Source organism: Oryctolagus cuniculus, chromosome 11 (assembly GCF_964237555.1).
Source record: "Oryctolagus cuniculus chromosome 11, mOryCun1.1, whole genome shotgun sequence".
NCBI classification, from domain to species: Eukaryota; Metazoa; Chordata; class Mammalia; order Lagomorpha; family Leporidae; genus Oryctolagus; species Oryctolagus cuniculus.
In genome coordinates this window covers 54,765,535-54,785,310 of record NC_091442.1, presented here as the reverse complement: position 1 = coordinate 54,785,310, position 19,776 = coordinate 54,765,535, and the positions used below count along the sequence as shown (strand labels likewise).

The 19,776-nt window shown below is 49.2% G+C and overlaps 1 protein-coding gene across 5 annotated transcripts in view; it reads left to right on the top strand.

Moving 5' to 3' along the window:
• The first annotated feature begins 2,445 nt into the window (after positions 1-2,445).
• BIN2 (bridging integrator 2) overlaps positions 2,446-19,776 on the top strand; it is a 43,194-nt gene continuing 25,863 nt past the window's right edge. Inside the window, exons 1-2 of one of the 5 annotated variants that reach the window (XM_051845477.2) lie at positions 2,446-2,605; positions 9,005-9,085. In XM_051845477.2, coding sequence (XP_051701437.2) covers positions 2,525-2,605; positions 9,005-9,085 — 162 coding nt within the window. In that variant the 5' untranslated portion in view covers positions 2,446-2,524. Of the gene's footprint in view, positions 2,606-5,382; positions 5,530-9,004; positions 9,086-19,776 lie in introns of those variants that run through there. The other 4 variants (XM_051845476.2, XM_070052252.1, XM_008256471.4 and 1 more) reach the window with 4 other exon arrangements.

Here is a 19,776-nt window from a genome sequence, read left to right as displayed (position 1 = left end):
CATCAACTTTAATTCCCAAGATGTTTGTACTAAAGGGTCTTTCTTGGGAAGTAGTGGCTGGGATGCATTGCTGAGGGTGCTGCCAAGTTCTGGGAGGGACAGGTATTGGTCTCTGCTGGTATCACACCTGTTCTTGTGAGGTAGGAAGTCAGAAATTCAGCCTATGTGTGTGTGCAGGGCCTGAAGACCAGCACCTACCTGGAAGCCCCAGAAGCCCAGCATTTTGCACTTCAAAGTCCTGCCCAGACCCTGAGAACCTCCCAGGTGGACCCAGCCCTCCCCCCAGGGAGAGCTCCCAGGAGAATTCTCTCCTCAGGACCAAATACCTGACCTGATAACACAGGGCAATAAAACCTTCTCAGCCTTCCTAAGGGAAACCCCCCTACTCTGCCCGGGCACCAGCAAACCTGGGGAGGAATTTGCTAATTTTCACCCAACAAACCCTTCTGCCAGGGCTCCCCCTCCTTTGTCCTGGAGGAGAGGGGGAGGTGGGTAAACAGACTCCCTTAAAAACCTAGGGAGTCCAAACAGACCACCCGCTCAGCCCTCTGCCTCTCTCTCCGCTCTATGTCTCATACCTGAATTCTTTCTTGCGTGGATACAAGAACCCCAAGGCTTCCACGGACTTTTCTCCGTGACATTCTCACTGCCATCGTCTCTCAGGGCCCACAGTACCACCATCCTCTGGGTTTCTCCTCACTCCTTCCCATCCAACATCAAGTCATGTAACATTTTCTTCATTCTGCCTCTTCCAGGCCAACCCCAAAGTCGGCATAAAAAATAAAACCAAATTACCTACTACCTGAAAGTTTTGTATAAATTGAATTAGGTACATCTAGTTACCAACTTCTCTTTACCTCCAGACTTTAAAAAAATTTTTTTTTATTTGAAAGGCAGCGTTAAAGGAGGAGAGTTATCTCCCATCTGCTGATTTATTCCCTAAATAGCTGCAATGGCCAGGACTGGGCAGAGCCAGGAGCCAGGAGCTTCATTCAGGTCTCCCACGCAGGTGCAGGGGCCCAAGGACTTGGGCCACCTTCCACTTTCCCAGGCCATAGCAGAGAGCTGGATCAGAAGTAAAACAGGGCTCCAACTGTCAGCAGACAAGAGTGGAATAGGTTATTGTCTTTGCACAACAAATTCAAACGTGAGACAAGCAAGGCCGCCAGGTCTAATGAGGTAGGGCATCCGTCAGAATGGATGGGCGAGACCTTTCCAGACGCGGTTCTGGTCATTCAGACGGAGAAGCAAGGTTACACGGTTCAACGGAGAGAAGACACCTGACAAGGCAGGTGGGCGGCCCAGGAAACAGCTGAGAGCTGACTTGCAGTTTGTATTCAGACTGGGGCTCATAAGGGAAAGGGGTCCATCCCCCCCCCCCCCCCCCCCCCCCCGCCTCCTTATTCTCCAGGACAAAGGGTTTGCTGAGTGTGGATCAGGTAACATTCCCCTCAAAGTTTCACTACTCAGTGCTGTCAGACTGGGCAGCCCACCTGGGACCGGGCAGAGGAGCCCCCCCCCCCTTTGCAGGAAGGCTGTGAAGATTTTATGCACAATGTCATCGGGCTAAGTAACCAGTTTGGCGCTGAGTAGAGAGGATTCTCCTGGAGAGCTTTCCTTGGGGGTGGGGGAGGCTGAGACCACCTGTAAAGTTATCAATGTATGGGTAAGACTTCGTGGTGTAAAATACTGGGCTGTTTCCAAGGTGTGCTTCTAGCTTCTGCTGAGGTTTGGTTTTCCTTAGCCACCCTCCCCCCCCCGCAACAGGCTAGTTTCTTTTATTTTATTTTTTTAAATTTATTTATTTAAAGGCAGAGTTACAGAGAGGTGGAGGCAGAGAGAGAGAGAGAGAGGTCTTCCATCCGCAGGTTCACTCCCCAGTTGGCTGCAATGGCCGGAGCTGCGCCGATCTGAAGCCAGGTTTCCCACGTGAGTGCAGGGGCCCAAGGACTTGGGCCATCTTCTACTGCTTTCCCAGGCCATAGCAGAGAGCTGGATGGGAAATGGAGCGGCCGGGACTCGAACCGGTGATGCCGGCACTGCAGGCAGTGGCTTTACCCGCTACACCACAGCACCTGCCCTGTTCCAGGCTTCTTGGAGCCAACTCTCCGGGGAGTGGCTAAACCACCACCTGGGGGAAAAAATTGAATTTCGTTTACTCGGCGGCCCAGCACGGAGCCCCGTGCTGTGAGCCACAATTTTCCCTACAGTTAAGACCCTTGCTGGCTAGCACCCAACGGCGCCTGCCCAGCGGCTTCCATGATTCCCCGGTTTTCCGGAACGCCCTGACTAGCAGACCCGTTCAACCGGGCCTGCAGCTTCCGCGTGGTCCGAGTGAGCGCCGCCTGAGGGCAGGCCGGGGGTCCCGGTCCCGCGGCCCGCAGCGCTGAGCCGCCGGAGCGGGCGGACAGGCCCGAGGCGGCCCGCGCGCCGGAAGCGAGGCATGCTGGGAGGGAGCCGCACTTCCTCCTCAGGGGCCTCAGAAAACCACAGGCCCGGCAGCCGCCCCTGGGGAGCCGGCAGGATGGCCGAGGGCAAGGCGGGCGGCGCCGCGGGCCTCTTCGCCAAGCAGGTGCAGAAGAAGTTCAGCAGGGCCCAGGAGAAGGTAGGCGGGCGGCGGGCGCGGGGACCCTCGCGGGTGGTGGTGGGGAGGGTCTTGGGCATGGAGCGAGGAGTGGGCTTCCGGGGGAGAGGACCGAGGCCGCCATCCGGTCCTGGGCCGGGCAGGGCGAGGCCGAGCAGACGAGACAACAGTCTCTTCTTAGGAACCTCCAAGGCTGACGGAGAAAGGGTGGCCGAACAGTGCCCGCGGCCCGCTGCGCAGCAGGTGTTGTCCTAGCAGTCGATCCGTATGGCAGGGATGCAGAAGGTGGAGGGGCATCGCCCCCAGGTGCAGCTCGGACTGGGAGTTCACTGAGGACCAGGACGTTCCCTGCGTGGGTCTCCCTTTCCCTAGCCCCTCGCTGGCCTCTGGGTGCGGTGCAGGCTGATGGGAGCCCTCGCTCTCGGATCTTGCTGTAGCTTATCTCTGTTTTGGAGTTTACCCCAGCCAGGATGTGAACGAGTAATCTCTCTGAAGATTGTGGTTTTTGCTTAGCAGCTGGTAGTCTTGCTCCATCCAGCACCAGCATTTAGCTGCCCAATGTTAACGTGCCCATCTACATGGTGTGGATGTTCTAACACAGTGTGTCATATCTGGGGAAAGGGAACACCCGGGGGGAGAGAGACAGAGACAGAGAGAGACAGAGAATCTTCCATCTGCTGGTTCACTTGCCCTAACTGCCCCTGGCCAAAGCCAGGCACCAAGAACTCCATCCTGCTCTCCCATGCGGGTAGCTGATACCCAGATGCTGCCTCCCACACGCACAATAGCAGGAACCTGGATTGAGGCAGAACTGGGGCTGGAGCCCAGGCACTCCCAGTATGGGATGTGGACATCTCAAGGGGGCATCAATCTATCCTTTTGCACCCTAATGGCACTTTTATTTCCATCTGTCTAGTATCTTCTTGGTGTCTAACTGGAATCTGCTTCCTGCCTGCACCCTAGTTGACAGGGTGGGTGTGGGAAGACTAAGCTGGAAGACAGAAGGAGGGAAGAGGAGAAAGAAATAGGATAGATTGTAGTTTTCTAAGGGTTCATAGTATTTAGTCACTTGGTTGAGTAGTGCATGCGTATTTAACTGTTGAAATATTTGTATTCTTCTAAAGATGGAGAAGTGGCTTAGACCCTGGGAAGGATTAAGGGCAATTAACCTCTTATGCAATAAGAACTCCCCAAATAGCAACAACCGGAACTGGGCCAGGCTGCAAAGTTAGGAGCCAGGAACTTCCTCCTGGTTTCTCACATGGGTAGCAGGGGCCCAGGTACTTGGGCCGTCTTCCACTGCTTTCTCTGGTGCATTAATTAACAGAAAGGTGGATTGTTAGCAGAGAAGCAGGGACTTGAACCAGTACTCCGGTATGGGATGCCAGTGTCGCAGTTGGCTTAACCCGCTGCACAAAATGCCAGCCCCATAATAATAATAATCTATAAAAGACACAGCAATTGGTTTTGCCTCATTCACCCTCTGTCTTCATCTGTTTTTTTATTATTATTATTTTTTTAAAGATCAACCTTTTTTTTTTTAAAGATATATTTATGTATTTGAAAGGCAGAGTTACAGAGAGGCAGAGAGAGAGACAGAGAGGGAGAGAGAGGTCTTATATTGTCGCTCCCCCTCTTCGTGGAGGAACGACACTAAACCCTGCCTAGGCTTCATATCCGAGTCACGGCACCATTATGCCGCTCCCCCGCGGAAGTGGGGAATGTGGCAGGGGGAACCGCCCTTCCACGGAGGTGGAAGGGGTGGTAGCCAACCCGGGAAGGACCAGCAGCCAACCCGGGAAGGACCAGCAGCCAACCCGGGAAGAACCAGCAGCAAACCCGGGGAGGGCCGAGCAGACGAAAGAACAGCACAGGGTCCTGTGTCGTTCCTCCATGAAGAGGGGGAGCGACATTATATCTACCTGTTCACTCCCCAGATGGGCACGAAGGCCGGAGCTGGGCTGATCCAGAGCCAGGAGCAAGGTCTCCCACACAGGTGCAGGGGCCCAAGGACTTGGGCCATCATCTACTGCTTTCCCAGGCCATAGCAGAGAGCTGGATGGGAAGTGGAGCAGCCAGGTCTTGAACTGGTGCCCACATGGGATGCCGGCACTGCAGGCGGTGGCCTTACCCACTACGCCACAGCGCTGCCCCCTCTGTCTTCATCTAGACAATCATCAACACCATGCTGTTACTTGGACTTTCTCTCCTTTTTAAGTGTGAACTCTTTTTTTTTTTTTAAGTGTGAACTCTTTTTCTTTATTGAACACCTACTATTTAATTTAGGTTTTTGCTCTTTTTTATTTTTTTGACAGGTAGAGTTATAGACAGTGAGAGAGACAGAGAGAAAGGTCTTCCTTCCATTGGTTCACTCCCCTAATGGCCGCCATGGCCGCCACGGCCGGCGTTGCACCGACCTGAAGCCAGGAACCAGGTGCTTCCTCCTGGTCTCCCATGCGGGTGCAGGGCCCAAGCACTGCCTTCCCGGGCCACAGCAGAGAGCTGGACTGGAAGAGGAGCAACCGGGACTAGAACCGCCGCCCATTTGGGATGCTGGCGCCGCAGGTGGAGGATTAACCAAGTGAGCCACGGTGCTGGCCCTTAAGTCCAGAACTCTTAAAACTTTAGGTAAATAATGTCCTTCTTTGGGCTTCAGTCCTGCGTCTGTAAAATGAGATCTTGATAACATTCAGGATGATAAGGACACTGGGTTGAAAGGGGAGGGAACTTCTGTAACCTCAGAGTCAAGTACTTCCTCCAAAGAACCACTCCCTGGCGTAAGCATCCTGTTCTTCCAGCCCTGAACCCTAGAGTGACAAACTTGAATTGCCCTGGGGAACTCCAGGGCTGATAACAGAAAACAAGGTGCTGTGAATCTAGGAGTTAGACATAGGTTCAGGGAGACAATGGACCTGCCGCAGTCCAGGCAGCACCCTAAAGCAAAGGTAAGGTGGGAATGGCTTGTTACTATGGGAGGGAGCTTAGCACAGTCAGTCTGGAGTCAGAGTCCTTAAGAGTTGGGAAGTTATTGAGGGCAAGATAAAGAGGGAGAGAGCTGTACTAGGAAGAAAGGATTCCCTGGAACGGGCTTTGCCTTTTCTGTAAGCACTTGGATGTAATCTGAGTAAGATGGGATGGCTAATGTATCAAATACCCAGTGCCTATTATGGGCCAGGCACAGGGATATAACTAGAGACACTCTCTCTCCCCTTTTGGAGCCAGCGTTCCAACCATATGCTCTCACTTATCTCTTCAATCCTGTAAGCAAAGTATTAGTATCCTAGTTTTAGAAATGGGGAAACAAGGTTCTAAAAAGTTGCTGAATGGGTGCCAGGTTCTGGTCCCAGTTGCCCCTCTTCCAGTCCAGCTCTCTGCTGTGGCCCGGGAGTGCAGTGGAGGATGGCCCAAGTGCTTGGACCTTGCACCCGCATGGGAGACCAGAAAGAGGCACCTGGCTCCTGGCTTCAGATTGGTACAGCGCCGGCCGTGGCAGCCATTTGGGGGTGAACCAACGGAAGGAAGAAGACCTTTCTCTCTGTCTCTCTCACTGTCTGTAACTTGACCTGTCAAATAAAAAAAATACAAAAATTAAAAAAAAAAAAGTTGCTGAATCCCAGGTGTCCTGCCTTTGCTGCCTACCCTCAGGCCACTCCCTTTCCAATCCTCTCCTGATAAGCCTCTGACATCTGGGCCTCCGCACTTCCTGCTGACCCTGTCTTAGAAGGAGCTGAGCTAAGAACGGAAACACTCGGTGCTCTCCTGAACAGCAGGAGTGCAGGTCTGGTGACTGTTAAACATTCCTCTTGTTCCATTTTCCAGTTCCCATCCAAATGCCACAGGAGGCTGGATCTCAGCTGGCCTCACTGTGATTTTACAGCATGAGATAGCTTCACATTTCCAACTACTGCTTTCACCATCTGTTTGTGATTTCTCTGTGGCAAACCCTCAGACACCCCTCCCCCTCAGGAGAGTCATTGTGTACCACTCCTTTGTGGGGCTTTTCCTCTGTTGATTTTTATTCAATTTGTATTCCAGAGAATTCAGCTTACTAAATATTTACAGAAAAAACTCCTTTGTTCAGGGTACTGGGTTGGACTCGGAAGGAAATTTAGAAGTGAGTGAGAGGGATTCTTACCTGCCGGAAGCTTATAGTCCAGTTTTTGCTGTTGTTTTTGAAAGACAGAGTTACAGAAATAGGGAAAGACAGAGAGAGAGAGAGAGATCTTCCACCTGCTGGTTCACTCCCCAAATGGCTACAATATCCAGGGCTGGGCCAAACCAAAGCCAGGAGCCAGGAGCCTTCCACGTGGGTGCAGGGGCCCAAGCACTTGGGCCATCTTCTGCTTTCCCAGGCACATCAGTAGGGAGCTGGATTGGAAGTGGAATGGCTGGGACTCGAACTGGCTCCCATATGGGATGCTGGTGCCACAGGTGGGAGCTTTACCTGCTACACCACAGTGCCAGCCCCCAGAAAAACTTTTTAACATGAGTCCACAATACTGTGCCATAGCTAGGCCCTATCCAGATCGCCTCAACTGGACCAGGTGTGTGGCACAGCAGTTAGGTTGCCGGTTGGGATGCCCTCATCCCATAATGGAATGCCTGATTCCATTAACCCAGCTTCCTGCTAATACACACCAAGTGATGGCTCAAGTACTTGGGCCCCTGTCACCCACGGCGGAGAGCTAGATGGAGTTCCAGGCTCCTGGCTTTTGGCCTGGCCCAGCCCTGGACATTCTGATCATTTGCAGAGTGAACCAGTGGAAGGAAGGTCTTTCTCTGTCTCTCCCTATCTCTCTTGTAAGTCTGCCTTTCAAATAAAGAATACAAATTTACAAAAAAAAAAAAAAAAAGAAGTAATAAATGATTATAGGGAGAAAGTCATTAAAGCTTTATTTCCCCCATCTCAATCTACAGAAAAGTTAAAATAATAGATTAGTCAATAACAGAATATGTTTTCACCCAAATTCACTAAGTGTTAACATTTTGCCACATTTACTTAACTTGTCCTTGCGCTTATTCTTTCCCTCTAAATATCTGTATTCCAACTTCTCAGCTGCCAGGCCAGACAAATTGGGAGTGATGTTATGTGGACTCTCATTAGGAAGTACTCCAAAAGTAAAATTTATTCACTCTTCTAACAAACGTCCATACACCCTGTTCCCTGAAGCCCGCTGTCTCCTTGCAGAAGAACACCCTCAGCATGGTGTAAATACCCGCCACAAGGACCTACCGCTACCTTAACACATGACTCAGCCTGGAGCCCTGGGGTGTGTTTCTAGGGTGTGATCTTACTCACCTTCAGAGGCCCTTAGCACACACCTTCACACCTTCCAAGCCTTTTAGCCTTGAGCATTTTAGAAACTGGAGAGATTGGTCTGTGCCAGTCATCACCCCCCCTCCTTTGACTGTAGGCTGTTTTGTCTTCTTTCTCTTTTCTGCCCCCTCCAAGAAGAACCGAATCTGAGGCAAAGGAAGGGAGGGGTAACAGAAAGGAAGTAAGAGTTGCAGTTATCACTTAACAAGGTGGTTTTGCAACTTTCTGGTAGAAAACAGTGTTTTGTTAGGGGGAGGGGTGGAGCCAGGCGAGATGGCAGACTGTACCCAGGACTGGAGGCTGAGTGAGATGGAGTTAGAGACAAATAGATGCTGCTAAACCAAAAAGGAAGTACAAGCATTTATATGCAAGAGAGTGAAACTATATATGACAATATTGTATTTGTATTGAGTGCTCACTGTAGGGCCGCACTGACAGTTTACATGCACTGACAGTTTACATGCATAACGTTGGTTAGTCCTAACAACTCTAGGAGATAAATGTGATTTTATCAAGGGAAAAGGAGGTTCTGCAAACTGTGACTCTGGGGTTTAAATGACTTGCCCAGAGGCTTCTAGCTATTGACTGGAAAGGCCAAGATGGAAGCCGGTATCTGTCCAACTCCAGTAGTCCTAGATCTTAACCACTACACAGAAAGCGCAGAAGCAAGGCCCTAAAGCCCTGGATTAAGAATGGAGACACTTGGGGCGGGCTTTGTGGTATAGTAGGTTAAGCCACTACTTGGAGCACCTGCATCCCATGTCAGAATGCTGGTTTGGATACCAGCTATTCTACAACATTTCCAGCTTCCTGCTAATGTGCCTGGCAAGGCTGCAGCTAAAGGCACAAATACTTGGATCCCTGTTGCCCACATAGTTTTAAACTTGGATGGAGTTCCAGTCTCCTGGCTTCAGCTTGGCCCAGTTCTAGCTATTGTGGGCATTTAGGGAATGAGCCAGTGCATGGATCTTTCTCTCTGTCCCCTCTCTCTCTCTCTGCCTTTCAAATAAATATTTTTTTAAAAGGAAACATACATACACACATATGGAGGGAGGGAGAGACTTGACTAAAACCTGATGGGCCTTTCTGTCTTGTATCCCCAGGTACTGCAGAAATTGGGAAAAACTGTAGAAACCAAAGACGAACGGTTTGAACAATGTGCCAACAACTTCTACCAACAACAGGTAACCTGGAGGTTGGGGAAGGGGAGTGTGGGGGAAGCAAGAAGACATGAGGGCTCTCCAGGTGGCCGAGAACACAGCAGCCCACATCTCTGTCAGCTCCTCCCTGCCACGCCACAGGCTGGCCCACTGCTTGTGTCTCCTCTGGGCTATAGGGGACAGAGCAGTGTTCTTTTCTGTTAGTGGTTCTCTTCTAAGGTACAGTGGCATCACCAGGTCCTTAAAGCCCGTGAAAGTGAGCCCCTGTCCCCTTAGTGTTTGTTTTTGTTTATTTATTGTTTATTTCATTTGAAAGAGTGATAGAGAGAGGGAGAGAGTATGAGAGTGCATGCTACTGTCCTCTGGTTCACTCCCCAGATGGCCACAAAGCCAAGGCTGGTTCAAGCCAAAGCCAGGAGCCCAGAACTCCAGAATGCCATCCAGGTCTCCATGTGGGTGTGGGGGCCCAAGTACTTGGCCCATCTTCTGCTGCTTTCCCAGGTGCATTAGCAGGGAGCTGGATGGGAAGTAGAGCAGCCAGGACTCAAAATGGCACTCATACAGGATGCTGGCATTGCAGACAGCAGCTTAACCCACTGCGCTACCGTGCCAGCCCCACCTTCCCAAGATGCCTCTCTCCCACCCTCATTTCCTTTTTGTTCAATCCATCTACCCTACCTAAGCTCTTAACTCTAAGATAATATTCTTCCTTCTGTAGCTTCCACCAATAAACCTCCTATTCTCACTGTTCCTTCTATGTCAACTGGCTGTATAGATTATTTCATGTAGAAAATTTAAGAAGTAGATAATAGGGACCAGTGTTGTGGCATAGTGGGTAAAGCCATCACCTATGACACTGGCATCCCATGTGGGTACCGGTTCATGTCCTGGCTGCTCTACATTCAATCCAGCTTCCTGGAAAAGCAGCAGAAAATGGCCCAAGAACTCACATGGGAGACCTGGACAGAGATCCTCATCCCTGGTTTCAGCCGGGCTCAGCCTGGCTGTTGTGGCCATTTGGGGAATGAACCAGAGGATGGAAGATAACTTTCTTTCTCTCTCTTTCCTTCTCTCTCCCTCTCTCCCCCTCTCTCCCTCTCTCTCCCTCTCTCCCTCTCCCCCTCTCTCCCTCTCTCCTTCTCCCCCATCTCCCTGTAACTCTTTCAAATAAACAAACAAATCTTAAAAAAAAAACACATAACAAAGGTTTCACCTCATGGAATATTTTATTTTCCATCTACCACGTGCAAGGCACTGTGCTGGATGGTTTACATGCATTATCTCATTATTTAGTACCTTAAGTGAACATCTAATTGTGATATAATTCTGACATTATCCAGAGTTAGGCCAAATTTTACAAGTTAAGGGCACAGTCCCCTACAACTGCTCCAGGATTCCCAGGCCACCTGCATATCTGGCCATGTGGGCTACAAATTTCAGCTCAAGTTTAATGATTTCCTAAAATGACTCTCAGAACTCAGGAAAGTACTCTACTTATAATTATGGTTTTTATTATAAAGGTTATAAATCAGGAGCAGCTGAATGAAGAGATATATGAGGTGGGGGCTTCCCAGACGTGAAGCGTCTATGTCTTCAGGACCTTGTCAGCCGCATACACATGGTATAGGGTCACTCAGTGTCCAGAGCTGCTCTTGAGATTTCTTTACGTACTGAATCCCTGGCGTGTGATTGAGCTCAATGTCCTGCCCGCTCCTCTCCCGGGAAGATCAGGCTGATACCATCTTTGTTGAGCTTCAGCCCTCAAACGGTATGGCTCACCTTTCCAGCCTGGCCAGCCACCGTCCTGAGTCATTTGTTTGTCATCAACTTAGGTGTGGTCTGGGGAACCACAGTGAACAATGAGACATGGGTCTTAGCGATTGCTTCCCTGGAACCAGAGGCAAAGAGCAGCCAACTTCCCTTTTATTAGTGTTTATTTTTATTTATGTTCAGCTAACTGAAAGACACTGTGTCAGAGAGACAAAGATTTTCCATCCACTGGTGGACTCCATAAATACCTACAACAGCCAGGGCTGGGTCAGCCTGAAGCCAGAAGCCTGGAACTCCATCTGGGTCTCCTGTGTGGGTGGCAGAGACCCAAGTACTTGGCCATCATCTGCTGCCTTCCAGGTGCATCAGTAGGAAGCTGGATGGGAAGTAGACGTGGAACTCAATCTCAGGCACTCAGATACAGGATGTGAGTGTCCCAAGTAGCGGCTTAACCCCACAACGCCACTGCACCTACCCCCAGCCCAGTTCTTCATATGCAATATCAGTTCGTTGAGCTATTGGAAAATAATTTCTTACGTTATAGTAAAAGGATATTAGCTATCATCTAATTCAGTAGTTGACTATGTATCACATACTTTGGGGAAATACTTAAAAATGCAAGGTCTCTGCCTGGAAATCTTTTAAATGGAAAACTTCAAATATGTCCAAAGGGAGAGAAGCTTATATAATGAGCCACATGTATTTTATCACCAAGCTTCAGTAATTTGTCAATTCACAGGTTGTTGTGTTTCATCTGTGTCCAGGCTCACTTTTCTCTGGTCTTGATTATTGTGGGGAGCAACTTGGACTAGACTGTTACTGGAATTAAGACTTATTCTATGCATCTGCTCTCCCACAATATGGCGCTGAGAAGGGAGTAACAACTTCTACACAGCTGCCTCTCGCCAACTTGAGTGATGACCTGCAGGAGCTGATCCTGCTCCTGATTGGAGGAGAGCAGCGTACTCGGCGTATGGGTAGCAGAGTTGGGATTGGCGGAAGAGGACTATAAAGGAGGAGAGAGACAACATGCACCAGGAACATCTATCTGAAGGAACATCTGAGCAGCCCCCGAGAGAGCCGGCCGGCGGTGTGCCGCTCCCCCGCGGAAGTGGGGAAAGTGGCAGGGGGAACCGCCCTTCCACGGAGGTGGAAGGGTCGGTAGCCAACCCGGGAAGAACCAGCAGCAAACCCGGGGAGGGCCGAGCAGACAAAAGAACAGTGCAGGGTCCTGTGTCGTTCCTCTGCGAAGAGGGGGAGCGACATAATGGTGCCGTGACTCGGATAGGAAACCTAGGCAGGGTCTAGTGTCGTTCCTCCACGAAGAGGGGGAGCGACAATTATGATGAAGCCAATTCCAAAAGCTGTATTATTTTCCTCATTAAAAGTGTATTGTCAGGGCCGGTGCTGTGGGGTAGTGGGTAAAGCCCACCATATGAGCACTGGTTCGAGTCCTGGCCACTCCACTTCCAATCCAGCTCCCTGCTAATTTGCCTGGGAAAGCAGCAGAGGGTGGCCCATGTGCTTGGACCCCTGCACCCACGTGGGAGACCAGGAAGCAGCTCCTGGCTCCTGGCTTCGTCTCGACCCAGCTTCTGCCATTGCAGCCATTTAGGGAGTTAACCAGTGGCTGGAAGATCTCTCTTTGTCTCTCTTTCTCTATCTGGACTCATTCAAATAAATAAATAAATAAATCTTAAAAAATTTTAACCACACTGGGGCTGGCATTGTGGTGGTATGTGTTTTCCCAAGCATGTTATCAGGGAGCTGGATCGGAAGTGGAGCAGCCAGGACTCAAACCAGTGCTCATGTTGGATGGCCAGCATTGCAGGCTTGGCTTAACATACTGCACCACAATGCCAGCCCCTACAATTACTTTCTTCTGTATGTGTATTATATCTAAATATATCCACAGTAAATGAATGTGAGGTTTATAGAAGTGAGATGATTCCATGTATATGCTTTTGCAACTTGCTTTTTTCGGTTAACATGATACAGGTAACCTTTCAGATATTTTGGATTAAATATTGTACTGAAACATTTTGGTGCTGTCTTAAACAAAAACAACAACAAAACCCAAAGCATTTCAGGCTGGTATTGGGTATAGTAGTTGAGGTGCTGCTTGGGACATCTGTATCCAGTATCAGAGTCCTGGGTTTGGGACTCTGCTTCTGATCCAGCTTCCTGCTAATGTATACCTAGGAAGCAGCGGTGATGGCTCACGTTAGGTCCCTGCCATCCACGTGGGAGACCTAGATTCAGTTCTGGGCTCCTGGCTTCCTCCTGGCCCAGGCCTGACTATTGTGGACATTTGGGAAATAAGTCAGTGGATGGAAGATCTCTATTTTTAGCCTCTGTCTCTATCTCTCTGCCCTTCAAATAAAAAAAAGAAAGAAAGAAAAGGGGCCAGCATTGTGGTGTAGTGGGTTAAGCTAGTGCCTGTAATGCTGGCATCCCATGGTTTGAGTCCTGGCTGCTCCACTTCTAATCCAGCTCTCTGCCAATGTGCCTGGGAAAGCAGCAGAGGATGGCCTAAGTGCTTGGGCTCCTGCACCTACATAAGAGACCCAGATGAAGCTCCTGACTCCTGGTTTCAGCCTGGCCTAACTCTGGCCATTGGAGCCATTTGGGAAGTGAACCAGCAGATGGAAGACCTCTCTCTCTCTATATATATATATCTCCCTCTCTCTGTCTCTGTACCTATGCATTTCAAATAAAATAAAATAAATCTTTAAAAAAAAAACCAAATTTTAAGACAGCATCATTCCTTAATATCATAAAATACCAATGTTCAGATTTCCCTGTTATAATGTCAACAGTTGTTTACAGTTTAAGTGAACAATTTGTTTACATGTTTACATCTCTGAGATTAAGGTTAATTCTCTTGATCTGTGCGTTTCTAATCTCTCCCTTATTGCAGTTCATTTGTTCATACACAATAATTTGTTCACAGCCTATATTTTCTGATTGAATCTCCATAATGTTGTTTTGCTTTTTTAATTTGAAAGAGAAAGGAAAGTGAGAAGGAAAGAATAGGAGAGAGAACTCCCATCTGCTTGTTCACTTCTCAGATGCCCACCATAGCTGGGACTGGAGCCAGAAGCCAAGAATTCAGTCCAGGTCTCCCATGTGTGTAGCAGGGACCCAACTTCTTAGCCATCACTCCTGGCTTCCAGGCTCTGTGCTGGCAGGAAGTTGGAGTCAATAGGCAGAGCTAGGAATTGAACCCAGGCACTTTAACATGGAACACAGATGTCTTGCTTGCTAGGCCAATACCTGCTCCCACCATGGTGTTGTTTAATTTGTTCTTCTGTCTCTTGTTTTTACCATAAGCTGATAGATTGAGGAACCTGATGAGGTTCAGATTTTGGTTCCTGTTTGAGTGGCAGGAGAGGAATACTTCATGGGTGTCATTCCTCCTTCAGGAAGAATGTGTCTGATTGTCTCCCTTTTTGTGTGATATTAACAGCCATAGGTGCTCACTGGCTCTGGGGTCTGTGTTTTGCATCAAGCTTTCTAGGTAATTACAATGTAGCCATGTGAGTTGGAGAATGGCATTAAACAACCACTGATCTGGTCTGACTCCTGGGGAGCTAGGATCTTACTAAGATGCAGTAATTTAATCAGGGTGACACAGCGTATAAGCTGCAGAACTGGGACTCAGACTTAAACCCTGGTGAGGGGTTTAAGTCTTCCACACCAGAAGGGCTTCTTGCGCCTCTTCACACCTCTAATCACCCTTCTAACTCCAGCGTGAAAAGAAGAATCAGCAAGTCGACACCTACTTTGAAAGGTTATGACACTTGATCCACTCTGCCTGAGCAAGTGTGTGGGTAGAGGGTAAGATATGAAGGGAAGGCCTTCAGGAATCGTGGCCTTTAGCACAGAAGTTAAGACACCGCTTTGACACTCACATCCCATAGCAGAGGGCTTGCATTCAAGCCCTAGCTCTGCTTCTGATCCAGCTTCTTCCTCATGTGTATCCTGGGAGGCAGCGGGTGATGGCTCAAGTGTTTGGGTCTCTTGCACTCTTGTGGGAGGTTTGGATGGAATTCCTGGCTCCTGGATCTGGCCTGGCCCAGCCCTGGCTGTTGCAGCCATTTGGGGAGTGAACCAAAGGATTTGGGAGTGAACCAGAGGATGGAAGATCTCTATCTACCTTTCAAATAAATAAATAATTTTTTAAAAGATTTACTTATTTGTTTGAAAGTCAGTTACAAGAGAAAGACGGACAGACACAGAGATCTTCTATCTGCTGGTTTACTTCCCAGATGGCCACAATGGTCAGGACTGGGCCGGGCTAAAGCCAGGAGCTTCATCCAGGTCTCCCATGTGGGTGCAGGGGCCCAAGGACTTGGGTCATCTGCTGCTGCTTTACCTAGGCCAGTAACAGGGAGCTGGATAAGAAGCAGAGCCATGGGGACTTGAACCGGCGTCCATATGGGATGCCAGTATCGCAGGCAACAGCTTTACCCACTGTGCCACAGCACCAGCCTCAAATAAAGAAGTTTCCTCAGAATGCCCTGTGCAAGCCCTCCATCTGAACCTCATTCTAGGAATAAAGACCTGAGGAGACTTCAGAGAGTGCATGGAAATGTGGCATTAAAACACAGTGAGTAGGAGTCAGTGCTGTGGCATAGCAGGTGAAGCCGCTGCCTGGAGCGCTGGCATCCCATATGGGTGTCGGTTCTGGTACCGGCTGCTCCATTTCTGATCCAGCTCTCTGCTGTGGCCTGGGAAAACAATAGAAGATGGCCCAGGTCCTTGGGCCCCTGCACCTGCGTGGGAGACCTGGAGGAGGCTCCTGGCTTCGAATCGGCCCAGCTCTGTCTGTTGTGGCCATCTGGGGAATGAACTAGTAGATGGAAGACCTCTCTCTCTGCCTCTGCCTCTCTGTAACTCTGCCTTTCAAATAAATAGATAAACCTTTAAAAGAAAACACATACACACAAAATGAGTGTTTTCCATGAACTTTTTGAAATCTTTTATATTTGAGAAATGAAATGCATTTAGGTTGGAAATATAGAAAACATCTTATTGAGAGAATAATAACTTTATGGTTATTGGATATTCTCCTTTTAAAAAAATATTTATTTGAGAGGCAGAGTTACAGAGAGAGAGTGGAAGAAACAGAGAGAAGACTTCCATCCGTTGTTTCTCTCCCCAAATGGCCGCAACAGCTGGAGCGGGGCCGATCCAAAGCCAGGAGCCAGGAGCCAGGAGCTTCTTCCGGGCCTCCACACGGATGAAAGGACCAAGGACTTGGGCCATCTTCCACTGCTTTCCCAGGCCACCAGCAGGGAGCCGGATAGGAAGTGGAACAGCCGGGAGTCAAGCTGGTGCCCATATAAGATGCTGGCGCCACAGGCAGAGGCTTTACCTGCTGAGCCACAGTGCTGGCCTTGGATATTTTTGGTAAGGTCATTGAACAGACATCTCATGAGTACCTGCTGAATGCCAGCCACTTTTGCTAATGTTGGGGCTTCCACATGAATAACAGCACGCCTGCCCTGGAGGCTGTCACAGTTTAAAGAGGACAGCAGTGACAGTGCTGTGAGGTCCCAAGGCTGGATGTGGGGTGACTGAGATGAGCAGGAAGGAGGAAGGCAGGGTGAAGGGATGGAAAGTGAAGTAGTTGCTCATGTGCCTGTCCCTCACCTATAGTCAGCTTGTGCATCAACTTTTTTTTTTTAAAGATTTATTTGTTTGTTTAAAAGGCGGAGTTACAGAGAGAGGTCTTCCATCCGCTGGTACACTCCCCAGATGGCTGAAATGGTTGGAGCTGCGCCGATCTGAAGCCAGGAGCTTCTTCCAGGTCTCCCACACTGGTGCAGGGGCCCAAGGACTTGGGCCATCTTCTACTGCTTTCCCAGGCCATAGCAGAGAGGTGGATCAGAAGAGGAGCAGCCAGGACTAGAACTGGCGCCCATATGGGATGCTGGCGCTGCAGGCCAGGGCTTTAATCCGCTGCGCCACAGTGCTGGCATCCCATACATCAACTTTTGACTAGGAGCTCTTGCCGTCACTCCTGACTTCCCAGCTGGCTTTCACGGCCTTGCCATTTGCCCAGCTTCCAGATCACGTCTCCATGGGTGCTTTTTCTTTGAGGCTCTGCGTGCTTCTCCTGTACCCTCTCTTCAAAACATGTTGCAGAGTGGGCCAGTGGTGTGGTGCAGTGGGTGGAACTGCTGCTTGCAACGCAGGCATTCAGAGCAGTGTGCCAGTTTGAGTCCTGCTGCTCTGCTTCTGATCCAGCTCCATGTTGGGCTCCTGGCTTCAGCCTGGATCAGCCCCGGCTGTTGTGGCTGTTTGGGGAGTGCACCAGTGACTGGAAGTTTCTCTCTCTCTCTCTCTCACACACACATACTGCCTTTCAAATAAATAAAATAAATATTTTTAAAAAATGTATAGGAAGAATTATTTTCCTGAAGCAGGACTTTAATCTTATTTCTATAATGACAACTGCTTCCAGCTCATTGCCTTTATAATCAGATCTAACCCTCTAGTTCCATCTTCCCGTCCTGGGTCTCCATGAAACGGAACACTTTCAGCACTTGCTCAGGTCATGCTTTTTATCCTTGTTTTGCGGTGTCTGGGTTTCTCTGGGTCTGTTTTTCACTAGCAAGTAAGGAAGCCCAGGACAAGTACCTTCTGCCCCATCCTAAGCACAGCCGTGTCCTAGGACCTAGCTCTGACTAGCCACATGCTTAGGGCAAGCTTCCCCATGAGTGGTTCATTAACTGAGGGCTGGGACTGTTTGCATAATGGGTGGGAAGACTGACTCAGACTCTTAATGGCAGTGCCAAGAATTTGGCAAGGATTGAGAGAGCAGAAGTGATAAAAATCATACAATTTAAAGCTAGAAACAGCCTTACCCTGCATTTATAGATGAGGAAGCTGAAGGCAGAGAAGTGGTTTAGCTTGCTCGTTGGGGGTAGAGCCAAGTTTCTCCCAGACAAAAGAGAACCTTAGACTGTGGGAGTCAGATCTTTCAGGCAAGGAGAAAGATCCTGGGAGTATTCAGCTGGGAGTCACTGTAGGGGAGAACAGATGGATGAGAGAAATTCAGTGATACCCAGGGATGTCCTGTTACCCTCTGCTCCTCTTCCACTGTTGCCATCTCCACACTCACACACAGGAAAGAGCAAGTACATAAAGGAAGAACTTTGTGCCTAAGACGCATGGTTTTGTTGTTGTTGTTAAGGACTACTTATGTGAAAGATGGAGAAGGAGAGGGAGAGAGAGAGAGAGCTTCCATCTGCTGGTTCATTCCCCAGATGGCCACAACAGCCAGGGCTGAGCAGGCCAGAGCCAGGAGCCAGGAACTCCATCCTAGTCTACCCCATGGGTGGCAGGGGCCCAGGTACTTGGGCCTCTTCCAGTGCCTTCCTGGGCATTAACAGGAAGCTAGATCAGAAGCCAAGTACTTGAAATTTGAACAAGCAGTCCATCATGAGAACCAGCGAACCCACTGCACCACAGCACTGGACCCTAAGAGGTGTGATTCTGAAAGATAGAGATGGAGATTGACTTTCGTGAGGTACAGTGGAGGGCAAAAGGCATTCACATTTTCTCAGCTATGATGTAGATACTGCCCCTTGTCTAGATAGTGAACAAGCATACATGGTAGCCTTGATTCCTGATCTGATTTTTCAGGCTATGTAATATCAAATGGGAGAGAAAATTAAGACTGTCATTGTAGAAATCATGCAAGATAGTTTAATAGCTTTTATTATTCAAATATATATTTTAAATCAAAATTTTATAGTGAAGCAATAAAAGCTGAATCCACATTCTTTTCATTAAAAATAATTAGAAATATTTAATTTTTGTAATCCCCAAAACTCTTTCAAACTTTCAAAACCTAGATTATCACATTTCAGAACTCTTAAACTTACACTTAACCTTACCCATGTTTAAAAGACATTGAGGGCCGGCGCCATGGCTCAATAGGCTAATCCTCCGCCTGTGGCACCAGAACTCCAGGTTCTAGTCCCAGTCGGGGCGCCGGATTCTGTCCCGGTTGCTCCCCTTCCAGGCCAGCTCTCTGCTGTGGCCCAGGAGTGCAGTGGAGGATGGCCCAAGTCCTTGGGCCCTACACCCGCATGGGAGACCAGGAGAAGCACCTGGCTCCTGCCATCGGATCAGTGCGGTGCGCCGGCCGCAGCAGCCATTGTGGGGTGAACCCACGGAAAAAAGGAAGACCTTTCTCTCTCTCTCTCTCTCTCACTGTCCACTCTGCCTGTCAAAAAGAAAGAGAGAGAGAGAGAGGAAGGAAGGAAGGAAGGAAGGAAGGATGGACGGACGGACATTGTGGCATTGTGGGGGCTGGCATTGTGGTTAGCAGGTAAAGCCGCTGCCTGGGATACCAATGTCTCTTATGGGTGCCGGTTCGAGTCCCGGCTGCTCTACTTCTGATCCAGCTCTCTTCTGTGGCCTGGCAAAGCAGTAGAAGGTGGCCCAAGTCCTTGGGCCCCTGCACCAGCCTGGGAGACTGGAAGAAGCTCCTGGCTCCTGGCTTCAGACCAGCCCAGTTCTAGCTGTTGCAGCTATCTGGGGAGTGAACCAGTGGATGAAAAATTCTTTCTCTCTCTCTCTTTCTCTCTTTCACTCTTTTTCACTCTCTCTCTCTCTCTGTTTTTCTGTATCTCCCTCTCTCTATAACTCTGGCTTCCAAATGAATAAATAAATCTTTAAGAAAATAAAAGGCATTGTGCACATTCAACAACTTAGACATCTGTACTTTTTTCTGTGAAGGAAAGAAAACAAGGAGCAAGTGAGACCTCCTTCCTGCGGGTGCTCAGTATTTCTGAATTTTGTTAGCAGACTGAATCTGTCTCTAATATGCTATTTTTTAAAAAAGATTTATTTCTTTATTTGAAAGAGTTACACAGAGAGAGGGGAGGCAGCGAGAGAGAGAGAGAGAGAGGTCTTCCATCCAATGA